This window comes from Adelges cooleyi, unplaced genomic scaffold, assembly GCF_023614345.1.
Source record: "Adelges cooleyi isolate 19-005CV unplaced genomic scaffold, UGA_ACOO_1.1 ACOO_flye_CR_arks_rails_tigmint_CR_PRNA_21, whole genome shotgun sequence".
In the NCBI taxonomy this organism is placed as follows: domain Eukaryota; kingdom Metazoa; phylum Arthropoda; class Insecta; order Hemiptera; family Adelgidae; genus Adelges; species Adelges cooleyi.
This window is the reverse complement of record NW_026095871.1, coordinates 7836766-7849750: the sequence shown is the minus strand read 5'-3', so window position 1 is coordinate 7849750 and position 12985 is coordinate 7836766. Positions and strand designations below refer to the sequence as shown.

Genomic DNA, 12985 nt, shown 5'->3' with positions numbered 1-12985 from the left:
CCTCCAGACGATATAATAATAAGTCCCAGTGATGATAATGAAAATCATATTATCGTAAGGCTTTTCCGTGATTGCCATTATCCACATTTTACCGGTATAATAATTGTGCGGATAATATGTTGGGCCCAAGCAATAGTCTATAATTAGTAATGTGTAAAAATGTTCATAATAATATTCTGATGGTATTACTCAGTTAATCTAAGCGACCAACAATAAAACGGCCGTTAACTCGGTTAAACGCTATTATTTTAATCGTTAAGGGACGCGATACCTTCTTACTATTTTCTTGTATAACGTTGTTCGGAGTATTTTCAGACGGTCTTGGATATTATTATAGTTGTTTAGCAACTCGAGTACTCCCAAAACGGCAGAATTATTGTGTTAAATTAGCCGTGAAACGGGTTTTTATCCGGTGGCCGGTCTAAAGAAAAGGGACGAGAAAGCCCGGGCCTTCGTCTTTGTACAGTAAGCCCGTGTGTCACCAAAGCGATTTATAATAATGCTTAAGGGGCACCGGCCATTATCGTGGTTGTAAAAAAAAAAAAGACGTGGCATTTTTATACATTTCAGACACGGACACAGTGGTAGGTACAAATGAAAAAATAATAATAAAAGATTTTTAAATAAAAACTTTGTCGAATAAAACAATTATTGCGCAAAACCGCCAATGCATACTAAGTACTACAGTGTCGCTGTAGAAATAAGCTTATATTTGTTTCGCTAGTTGTTAGTTTCCAAATCTATAGCTAATAGTATAATATTGATTATATTTTAAGTTTGTTTTAATATAGCACAGATTTATCCAATTGAGTATAGATATTTAATCGTTTTTGTTGTTAATAAGTCTAGTCTTTTATTTTTATGGAGGCGATGAGCCATACAACATCATATAGAAGTTACAGAGTCTCAATATAATTTAGTTTAACTGAGTAAGTTAAAAAGGAAACTTCTACAATAAATAAAAACAAACAAGTAAAAGGTTTTTTTTTTAAACATATAGTTATTTTCATAATGTTTGTAGATCATGAAAACAATAGTTTAATATTGTGACAAATAAGACGCATATTATGCTTATTATTAAATGATAAAAATAGCTATATTTTGTAATATATTATATTTTATAAATAAAATTTTCCACGTGTGTTTATTCTGACAAAAATGTTATTAAAATGGATATGTCAAATATTTGTATTTGTTTTTAAATTTTGCGTTTTTCGTAAACGTTTGACATTCTAAATATTACTTTATAATAATAATAATTGTTAATAAGTTACAATTTGCATATCTTCTTCTTCCTCTTCTTCCTCTGGCACTTAATACTCTCTAAGAGTTTTGGCCGCCATCACAATAGTACAATTTGCATATAGGCGATGTAATTGTATAGATAATTAATCTGCGTACAGTGTACATGTTTAGTCAAAATTTTGCTTTGTCACTGATATCCGTCATTTCTGGTTTCTGTTTTGCGAAGACGGTGATATGCAAAATTATTAAAGTCTCACAATGTGTTACAATATTAGTTTCTACTAACTTCTATCTGTGTCGTTACAAATAAATGATGCATAAACTATATGCACGTCCTTGCACGCATTCTTAACAATTTTCTCTTTAAATGAAAAGTCAAACAATAATGTATAGAATTTATATGTGTTATATTATTATCTATCTATATTACACATAGCTTACAAATACAAAAACATCAGTTGGATATTATTATGAAAAACAATCTTTTCTTCATTTAAGAGTATATTATATTCATGTATATTATTAAAAATTTCGATTTTCGTCGATTCGTTGAGATGTTTTCAAGTATAAAAAAGAAACATCTGCCAAGATTTATGAACAGTGTATTTTCCACACAAATAATAAAAGTCACAATTCACAACGTTTATACGGCGTCTTTGAGAGTAAAAAAAAACTCCATTAAAATATAAAATATACATTTTAAAGGACTTTTTTCTACAAAAATACAATAAGGTAAAAAATAATTACTATGCAAAAAAAAAAAAGATATGATGTTGTAATCAAATAGTTTTCGCATTGGTTGTTATGGCTTACAATTTATTATGTTTTTATAATCTGTAAAGTTTGTTTAGTGGTTTTTTAAAATTAAAACCCCAACGCATTTCTTTCTCGTTATCAAAATATATATTTGATTTAATACACTTGCTCTGTATAGTTAATCGCAATGGTGGGGTATTTATGATAAAACAGTTGATAATAATACATTAGCACTTGCGGTTTATAGTTTTGTATTTAATGTACTTTTGCCTACGTTATAAAGTTGTTTTGATTAATCTTATGATGTCGATGTAAAACAATAAATTGTTTATCATCTAATAATTTTTGTGCTAACCGACCAAGTTCGAAATAAACATATTATTTTATAAGTTACAAAATGTAAACTTTAATAGATACAAATTTAATTAACACCGACGTATTGTTACATTAATTACTCGAGAATAGTTCTAAATTATATAAGTGACCCAAGTTGGGTTATTTCACTTTGTCAGTATATTATTTCAACGAAATGATATAAATATATAATATATAATATGAATTTCTCCGGCGACGGATTGACGACCCGTCCCGGAAGCGAATTCGTCAAGAGACCATCTCATGTTGGCAGCGTTGGGCCTTCATGGCCCGTTAAGCTACATAATGATTATTTCAACGAAACAGTCGGAGGGGTAATCTATTTGATGTGGATTTCGTTCAGTAATAATTGATGGTAAATTAACAAAAATGATTTTTAATAAACTAAAGAATTCGTATAGGACAAGCATTGAAAGGACGTATAAAAAAAAACTTGTGTATCTTTTGGCCTAAACAAAACACACGGTTTTACTGTGGAACATGGGCTATGACGCACGATTGGTACCTACTGCCTTAACAAATAGTGTGCGTTGGTTGAACTAATTATAACTGCTGTTTACAACGAATTCACATAGCAAACACGAGAGGTTGTAATTCAAAATACTAAAGTATGACTAAGTGCTCGCCGACGATCAAGAATGTCCCGATTGCTGTGGAATATTAATTTGAAAAACAATAAATGGCCAAGCAGCCATTCAAGTTCACTCGCTGTATTTACAATATTATATACTGCGAATACAACAGAACGAGAGCAGCGAGGTTTTTCTATAGAAACCGTTTTTTCCCTTAATGGAAATATGCCGGTGCATGTTTTCGCACAACAATAGACGAACTTTGAAATAATTAAAATTATTCATACAACAAAGGCCTAATAAAAAATTAAAAAAACAAATAAAAATTAATAATAATTTGTTTCTGATTAAAAAGTTACAATTGCAGTTGACATTGACGCATTAATCAATTATCATATTATTATATCAACACACATTTGTTTCTTAATTTTTTTAATTTTTTATTAATAGAATTTTGCTGAAATTAGGTCCACTTAATTATACTGTTTTAAGGTAGTTATACCGTTAACCGTAACCATTTTTTAATAGACATTTTTGTAGTTAATTAAGTGTAAGACTAATTGGATAATTTTGACCGGTCACGAAGCCGGATAAAAAAAAAACGGTGTTTGGATTTTATCAATTTATCTAAAACATTATTTGCCCTATCTGAGTCCGTGTAGTTATTAATAATAATTGTGTATTTTTAAATTTAAAAATTCGCGCACAGTTCTTTACTCGTTTTATAGTAAACACGCGTTGTGTTTAAACTTAAGACGCGCTTCTGTGTAGGCCAATCAAAATTAAAGAAGTCGAAAGCTCTTCTTTTTTTTATATTAATTTTAATACTGCTGCGGAACTCATTAATTAAAATCTCTGTTGATTAATACGAACCAATCGGTAATTGTATACGGTTATGATATTAAAAGAGCTATACATGCATTTTTTGTTTACCGAGTATTATAGTTTTTAATTATTAAAAAAGAACAGCTGTTGGTCGCCTGTAAATGAGTTAATAACTATTGTGGAATGAAAACAACAATAGGTACCTACGTGTTACACGTGCCTTGCAATACAATAGATATTAGACACCATAACTAAATGTTTAATACATTATTGTATAATATATAATGTTAAAAACAAATAAGAGATTTTGAAAAAAACAGGTATACGATACGGAATGTACATAATAAAATTGCGAATTGCAAACCAAACGAACTTAACGAAATACTTAAAACCAGACAACAACGAGTGTCGTCGTCGTCAAGTGGATTGCATATACGAATTCACTAATATTAAAGTCGAAAATACTTAAGTGCAATAAATGTGAAGTTTTTTTTTTTATTATGAGAATATTCGTACAAACGTCGAGTTTTTAATCTTTTGTCTTCGAGTACCTATTCGCGATTTGTCAGAGTATTTCCCGCAATTCTTATCGATGGTAAAGCCCAAACAAATAATTTTATTATCAGCTATACAGCGTCCAAGGCATCATCACCCATTATACAGAGTGTACTATAGATAATTAGGAATTTCGGTAAAGCTTTTTATTTAGAAACACAAACAGTGATAACCAAGTGTCTGTGTCGTGGAGAATGGAAAGCTCTATACTTTGCAATCGATTTGAACTTAATCATTTGATATTCAAAACTAATATCCGTGTAACCGTCCGTTGAGAATATTATAAACTAAACTAACGGTCAAGTGATTTTTCGTTAAGCTGTAAATTCTAAAACTTGTATAGCTTGCAAGTAAAAGCTCTATGTTATAAGATTTATTCAAAATTTACCTATATAAAAAATACTTATGTTTATAAACAATAGTGAACATGTTGTTAAAATATTTTACTAGTAATTATTTTTAATTTATGTTAACACTTTCGCGATATTTTACAAAATATAATTATAGCTTTTTATGTATCATTTTTTTGAATAATACAGCTACAAAATAACTCACTTATCGAGGGGATAACGCACGACAAATATACCATTAAAAAAACCCTAGAATACCTAATTAGGGTAAATTGATTTTTTTGTTATTCTGCTGCTCTCGTTTTTGTCGCGTTTAGTCAAAATGTTCACGAGGTGAAATGTATATACATAGACATTATGTTATACCGTATATCTATTTATGTACACTTATTTTTTTTAGGCTTAATTTTATATGCATAACGATTGTCAATTTAAAAAAAAAAAAAAAGTAAAAACTGGACCTTTTGTTTAACTTGTAATTATAAACCCTCTTGTGACTCTATGACGGCGGTTGTTTGTTGAGTAATGACGTTCACTGTGTACCGTCATTTATATTTTAAGTCTGATCGCTATTCATCGATCATCATCGAGTATCCAAACTCGGTGCCTAACGAGCGGGGTCTAAGTACAATACACGGAAGACTCGACCGGATAGTTTGAAGCCCCATAATCATTATATTTTAATTAGTTTGATGAACACCGTGCACGTTCAATTGGTGGTGATTAAAAACGACCTTTTTGTGATTATACTTTTAATCGTTTTACGCTTGTCTAAGTACACACACTGCCAGCCCAACCATATAGGCATAAACATGACGTTTTGTATATAGAATCGATTTTGTTTTGAAAATTAAATAAAACTAAATTTATTAATTACACCGAGTCTCCTTTGATCGCATTATAAATATAATTTCAAACGCGGTCTTGAGACTTAGACGTGCGACCGACTGATATATTAATATACACAATGACATTCGTGCCATCATAAATAATATGTTGTTTTTATACATTTTGTTTTATTTATTGTTTATTGAGAGGCGTATACAATCTGTACAGTCCAAAACACAATAATTATATGTGATAATATAACACAATAGCACTGTGGTACAATTATTGTCACCCATTAGTGACGGCTATAATTTTCTTATCAATTAAAATGTAATTCTTGTACGGCAATGTAATTATTAAAGAATCGCATAAACCTTGTTCAAAAGAGCCTAAAGATAATCCGGTGTATTATATCAAAAGATACACAACGGTACAATAGTATAAAGAATATATTTTTTCGAGTACGAGGAAAAAACATCAGTCAATAGATTTAGGTCACGTGCCTGATGAGCAGACGATATTGTACGTTTACAATAAAAATACGAGACCCTTTTTGTACGAAAAAGTTGGTAGATAGCTACATTCATTTAGACTTGACAGATGACAGATTTCATATTATTACAGGGAAAAAAATCCAAGCATGATGAGAACTTTTGTTTTATCGAATGTTTATTAACATTGTCATATACATTGAGGTTATTAGCATATTCTGTATATTTTATTCTGTAAAATGTGCAAAATATAAAAACAGTTTTTAATATTAAAGTTTAAACATTTGAGTACAGGTTTTATTATTATTTGGTATCATTTTCATTTGCATATTGTATTTTAATAATAAAATATTTGTCATTTTGCTTTGTAATATTAAAAAATATGTTTAAATGGATCGATAAGGTATATAAAATTGTATGAAACTGATATATTTTTTAGCATGCGAAAAACTCAGTGAGAAAACATTGAAACTATAGTTCAAGTAGCAATTTATACTTTTCAGGTTAAAAAAAAAAAAAGGTTGGGACTTATGGATATTAATTTTGACCGACGGTACCTTTTTAGTTTAAAGGTTTTTCTTTTATATAAATCACGTGTTCAAAAGCGTTTAAAGTTTTAAAGTGTTAACATTCAGTTTACGGTCTAATATTATGATATTGAAGTGCTAGAAAATTTTTTTTTTTTTTTTAAAAACTGTTGATAATTTTGTTCTTATTTACGGTATTATTATTATATGCGGTTGAGTGTAGAGTGCCTACTTTGATAATATTTTTCTCTAGAATAACATTTGAATAAATTATCTGGATCACAGGTTTCAATTATAATTAATAATTTAAATAGCTTACCGTTTCTGGTGGACGCGATGAACACCTTGACCAGCCTTGGTATAGCCCATTTGGCCGTATCCAACTCGCCCCTGAACACTCTTTGCACTTCTTCCTCGTTGTTCATATCTGTGCATCCATATCTGTAATCGAAACAAACAACCTGTGATTACCGACATGACGTGATTACTGCGGTGTATTTGTTTTTACTAAGAGTCGCACGTGATAAGATAATATTATTTAGGCACGACAACACTTGTGGCCGCCACAACAGCAACTATAGTTGATATTAATTAACAAAACGCGTGTGCAACTCATTGTTTATACTGTCATATTATAAACACAGTTTTAAGCCGACCCGACACGATTCACTGTGGATTATGAACGAAAGTTGGGCCATGATCGTGTATCAGAATCATCCAAAATATATCATCCATAGTGACCTTTTGTCGGTAGACTTTTTCCATACTTATTTTAATATACTACACAGTGTTTACTACTGAACACATGAAAATTTACCCGTCCAATTTTAATACGTACTGATAAATAATAACTTTAAGCATTTCTCTTGATAAAAAAAAATATAAAGTAAAACTAAAAACAACAATAGTTACAGTAATATGTGAATTATAATTATTTGATATGTTATTCATGAAAATGTAATGTTTATATTTGTGAATACAGGATTTACACGTCTTTTTGTATTAATTTTAATATTAGTGACATTTTCGAAGATTCAACAAAAAAAAAAAAACTTATTTTATGCACCAATTATGTATGATAAAAATAATAAAAAGAAATACATGTTGTATAAAATATAAAAGGAGGAAAGGGGGTGTTTGTGGTAAAGCCTCCCGCAAACTTCTAAGTAGCTTTAGGCTTTCTTCTATATATATTTTTCCGGCAACAAAAATTTAGCCAATCCGCCTCTGGCGAAGACGTCCAAGTCGTCGGGGGCCTTTGAACTTCAAACAAACTTGTATTTTAATGAAGGAAAAGTGTTTTTGTACTCAACGCCTTTACTTCCATGCGAGTGAACGTTATAACCACCGTAAAACCGAGTCGGTGGCTTTTTATATTCAAATTTGCTTCCATATACTTTCAAACATTATGCGCGTGTATATTTAAGTTTATACGACTTTACCGTTATATGTATATATACCTGTTTACATTATGTAATCACTAAAGAGAACAAGTTATTTTACAAGCTATTTCTAGTAGACTTCTGCAGTAGTTCAAATTCAATTTAGGTACATTGTACATTATGTAATGCGAATGTACACGTTTTTTTCTACAATGATTTCTAAATGATTGTACGACACGGTTGACATAATATGATTAACGTGGATGTAGTTTTTATTGTTTCTACATAGATGGCCGTTAATCACGATTTAGTTATTTGGCCCAATTCACTGTTACTCATCGTCTGACTGCGAACATTTGCAACGTTGGTAAAAAGCTAATGGGCAAGTGTGTTGGAAAAATGTACGGCGCCCCCCGTCTATAAATGGCCACTAGAAACTTTTTTTTTTTTAGTGACGTGGCTGCTGCCAAAGTTTGTCGATTTAAGAATTCAGATGGTATTGTATTTAGCGGCAACGACAGGAAACCGTTTAAGACATTCGCCAACGCCCGAAAACAAGTTTGATTTTAGCCCCTCAATGTGTTAGTTGAACGAAAAAGGTTTCACAAAGATAAAAAACGTGTACTCGACAATAATTTAGGCTGCAAGTTTCACGCCGAATGAAAAAATTTAAAAAAAACGTTCGAAATTAACTATTTAAAACAGTATTCTTTTCGGCGCCGAATTGTTCTTTTGTAACAATATTGTGACTCGGGAAAAGTTAACTTCTTTTATGGCTTTTTTTTCCTCACCGGACAAGAAATACATTTTAAAGAAAATTAAAACATCCGAAACGGTATACGCCTTAGTGAGCTTAATACTACAACGTGGGTTATGACCAGACATAAAATCGCTGTAGGAGTAAGTACTAAAATATATAAACCTTTATTGCCGCGTGCTATTCAAATAACGGCACGGTAGAATTCATTGATTTAGTCGGAACAACAATAAAAAAAAATAAATATACGTGCAATGTTGTGTATTATGTCTTAAACCGTAGCATATATATATATATAATGCTGTGGTAAGCCCAGGCTTGACCCTTTATTAAAATTTGACCCTATAGTCAATTAATTAATTGAAATGTCGAACAACGCTATAGCGTATTATAATATTAAATAATTGATTAAAATGTATTTGAAATATTACCTAGACGTACACGGAACGTTGGCGATCATAAATATCGCGTACTTGCCCATAATATAAATATATATATTTATGTGTATGCATAAACTATAAATATTGACATAACCTTACTTGACCTAGACCCTCGTAATGGGTTATGTGCTTGGAAATTTACCAAAAACCAATTTACTTACAGTTTTTTTTTTTTTTATAAGTCTGTACGACCAAAAACGTATTGGTCGACCAAAACTATTATAAACCGTTAACATGATGTAAAGTATGTAAAACGTATGAAGGAGGGGAGGCGGGGGTCTCAAATTGCAATCCACGGTATTATAAGTTTTGCAGTTTCAGTCCCTAACAGGAACAACTCTCTCTCACTCTCTCTGTCTGTAATTATGTAATTAACGTATAAATTAACCAGCACAATGCACGTGTATTGATTGTGTCCTCGAGTACGACCCTTAGACCTGTTTATTGTAATAAGTCAGCATATTGTACAGCGGTCCTCTCTAGTCAAATTATTGTGAACGCTGTTGTATAATTTATGAGCTATTGAGATGAGTTTCGCGGTTGATGAAATTACTGATTATTCCATAAATTATCATAGTGAAAAAATTGTATGTAAATTTCTTAAATCCGCACTAGTTACCAGTTGGCGCCGCTTAGTCGTCGATCCGCGTCAATACAAATTACTTAAAATTACCAAGAGTTTGTTATTTGACTTAAAAATAGTATTTTCTGTTTAAACAAATATTAAAACCGTCCAGTCGTAACGATCGACTTTACACCGTCTCCGTCGTGCGTTGTGAATAATACCAGAAAATGTCTTTTATGATTTTGAAGTATTAATTTCCAAAACACCGGAACGCCTAAAAAATGTAAGGTCATCCTAAAATATGCTAATTAACGGTACTTAATGCAAGTTGTAGCGACAGTCGTTAAATGGTCGATTTTAACTTATATTTTAATGAGGAATTATGTTTAATCAACTTTATATAATTTGGTAGCACATTAGACAGAGTGATTTAAAAAAAAACTATATTATCAGCTCTTAATTGTGTATAATGCCAAAAAAACATAGAAAGATTGTCTTGAATCTGTTTTTTGAAAACTTTATTTGTATTGTCATAATAATGTATTTAGTCAACAATATTTGTTATAATACTACAATATTTTGTTTGTATTGATTTCTTAACTAACTAACGTTCGACTGAGTGTTGTGTGAAAAACAACAAACAAGTTGTACAGTTCTAATAGATCATATATATATATATATATATATATATATTTGTATATGTGTGTGTGTTTTCTTCGGATATAGGACATCTTTTGAGACGCTTTAAGTGGATTAACTTGCATGTCTTGTTTACCGATGTCGTACTAAACCATTGTTTGCTAACTGCACAAATATTTACTTGAATCGTGAGATCTTTACCAAAGCAGTTATGGTTTTTGTTTCCGAGTAGTAGGCTCGTGATATTATTAATGTTGTAAGCCGTCGCTGATTTTAGATGTTGTACAAGAAAAAAAAAATATGATTTGCCCGTTTTAGCTTAACCTATATTACGCATTAATCAATTTTTCGCACAATATTGCATTATTTTATTATTACAGAAGACCCGCAGACTATTTTTATGATTTCAAGCCATGTACAATAGAAAAACGATCGACCATAGTGACTTAATACATTTGGCATTTGACGAAAATGGTCAGTTTCGGTCGTCCGGTCAATTATAGCAGAGTATAACTATTATAATAATAGTCAACAATAAAACGGTTTACAGTTTACCTTTTTTTTTTATTTTGTACAAATATGTTAACGCACGTTTTTAATTTATTATTATCAAAAAAGATTCCATGAGACGAGTTGACTTAAATTATTATCTCTCTTGTTGTATATAAAAAAAAATGTATCTTTTATTTTTATAGGAGTACATTTTTTATGCCTTTAGAGTCTTTACTATATTATTTAGAATTTCAAATCCATAGTTGCTGCGGATGACAGTTTAAAACAAAATATTATTTACTTTCTTCTTTTCTTGAAAATTTAAGATAAAAAAAAATTATAACGAGCCAACTTTATCGTAGAGTTTATAGAAAGTAATGAGATTTTTGCAAAATATATGAACTAAAAATTGTGTTTCCCATTAAAAGCGCATTGGTGTAAGTTTGCTATTATTTGATATGTTTGTGTGATCAATAATATAGTTTTTTTTTTAATGGCCGTATCGATTTTATTTATTTACAACTCTTGAATAAAGTTTCTCGTATTATATTAGTGTTTTCTTTTCAGCCTTGGGGTAAAATTGTACGCTATTGTACGTTGGTAAAAAATAATGAAAAAATAAAAAATGTATAATAAACTCTGTGACCCGTTCACAGCTACCGCCCGTGAAAACTGACTCGAACGTGCGAGCAAGCGAGTAGATGTATTATATATATTATTCATTTTAACCTTTCCAGTTCTATTATGGTGTACATAATTAAATTTTATACGTACCCACATAAAGGTGTAGTAGTAGTTCACAGACAACGGTCGGAGCCATATTATAAAAAGTAATAATTATCTCGGGCCAAAACGAGCGAGTCAACGGCGCCCGTTTGTTAAATCCTCAAAAGTTATGTAGGTGCCTAATAATGTTATTATAATTCTGTGGTGTTCGGACAAAAGAGGATAAGTTCTCAAACTTGATTTAATTTCCTCGCGTCTATACTATTGTATTTTATTTGCCTTTCAGTTCATTGTTCACTTATAATATACATAAATATGACAACTAGATGGCCTACCTAAGTTGTATACAATTGAACTGTTATTGTCAAAAACTTAACCGAAACACAGCACTTTGGACTTATCCTCATATTATCATGCCTGTATAATATAATGATTAATACTTAATACGGGGACTTGCGAAATTACATAGCGATCAGACAGAGCGGTAAACGACGGGCAATCTCTCCCGTTACGTCAACGTCGTCGGTGCGCGCGCCGGCTGATTGATTCCAACCCTTACGGTTTGCAAACACCTATCAGCCCTTATCCTCTGCCTTCCCTTCCCATACCGGATACTATATATATATATATATATATATATATATATGTTTGTTTTTATTTCCGGTTAGGAAACAATAACAAAGGAAACAATATAATAACATCATCCGCGTTACTGTGGTGCGTTCACTACACAAGAGCGCACGGTAACATAGTAATAACATAAAATAATATTGAAATATATTGTGCAAAAATATTAAAATCGTTGATATCGACAATTTTGTTTTACCTTTTACATACTAGGTTCCAATAAAAATAATACCCAACGAAATTTGAATTTAAACCATTGATTTTAGTGGTTTTTCTTTATTTAGCTGGTCGAGCACTATCATTGTCTCTTCGAAGGCTTTGCGGCGCGTGATCTTATCGTTCAGTTCAGTTGAAATTCTGTGTACCTACTTGAGTTTTGAAAGTTAATAAAGAAAAAATTAAGAGGGTGCCGGTGACAAAATATTTAAAAAAAAATCTTTTTATTTCAAACCACCCTAACGTGCATCGCATGGAAAATTATAAAGGTACTCTTTGTGTACATGTGTGTGTGTACAATGTATGTGTTGTGTGTACATAAATAATTTAAATATTGTGTCGGCGCCTTATTGCCATTCGTGGCGCGGGCCAACTCGCTAGTGAATTCAAAACGACACGGACCGATGACTACCAAGCTGTTTATATATGCGCCTGGCCAAATATATATAAATACATTTTTGTGTATACTTATATAACATGTATGGTGTGTACACCGCACAGATATATCGATTGCAACCCGCATTATTAATCATCACTTGCCGCCTTGACAGTCACGTACGGTAAATACTCCCGGAGGTGTAATACCGGAAAAACGCATAACCGGTATTGTGTGTGTG

At 31.1% G+C, this 12985-nt stretch overlaps 1 protein-coding gene across 3 annotated transcripts in view; it reads right to left on the bottom strand.

The window, feature by feature from the left end:
• The window catches only part of LOC126834910 (protein qui-1), a 104582-nt gene that overhangs the window by 48623 nt on the left and 42974 nt on the right, over positions 1-12985 (bottom strand). For all 3 annotated transcript variants that reach the window (XM_050567132.1, XM_050567134.1, XM_050567133.1), the window contains one exon: positions 6844-6965. In XM_050567132.1, the coding sequence (XP_050423089.1) occupies positions 6844-6949 (106 nt within the window). In that variant the 5' untranslated portion in view covers positions 6950-6965. The remainder of the gene's footprint in view (positions 1-6843; positions 6966-12985) is intronic.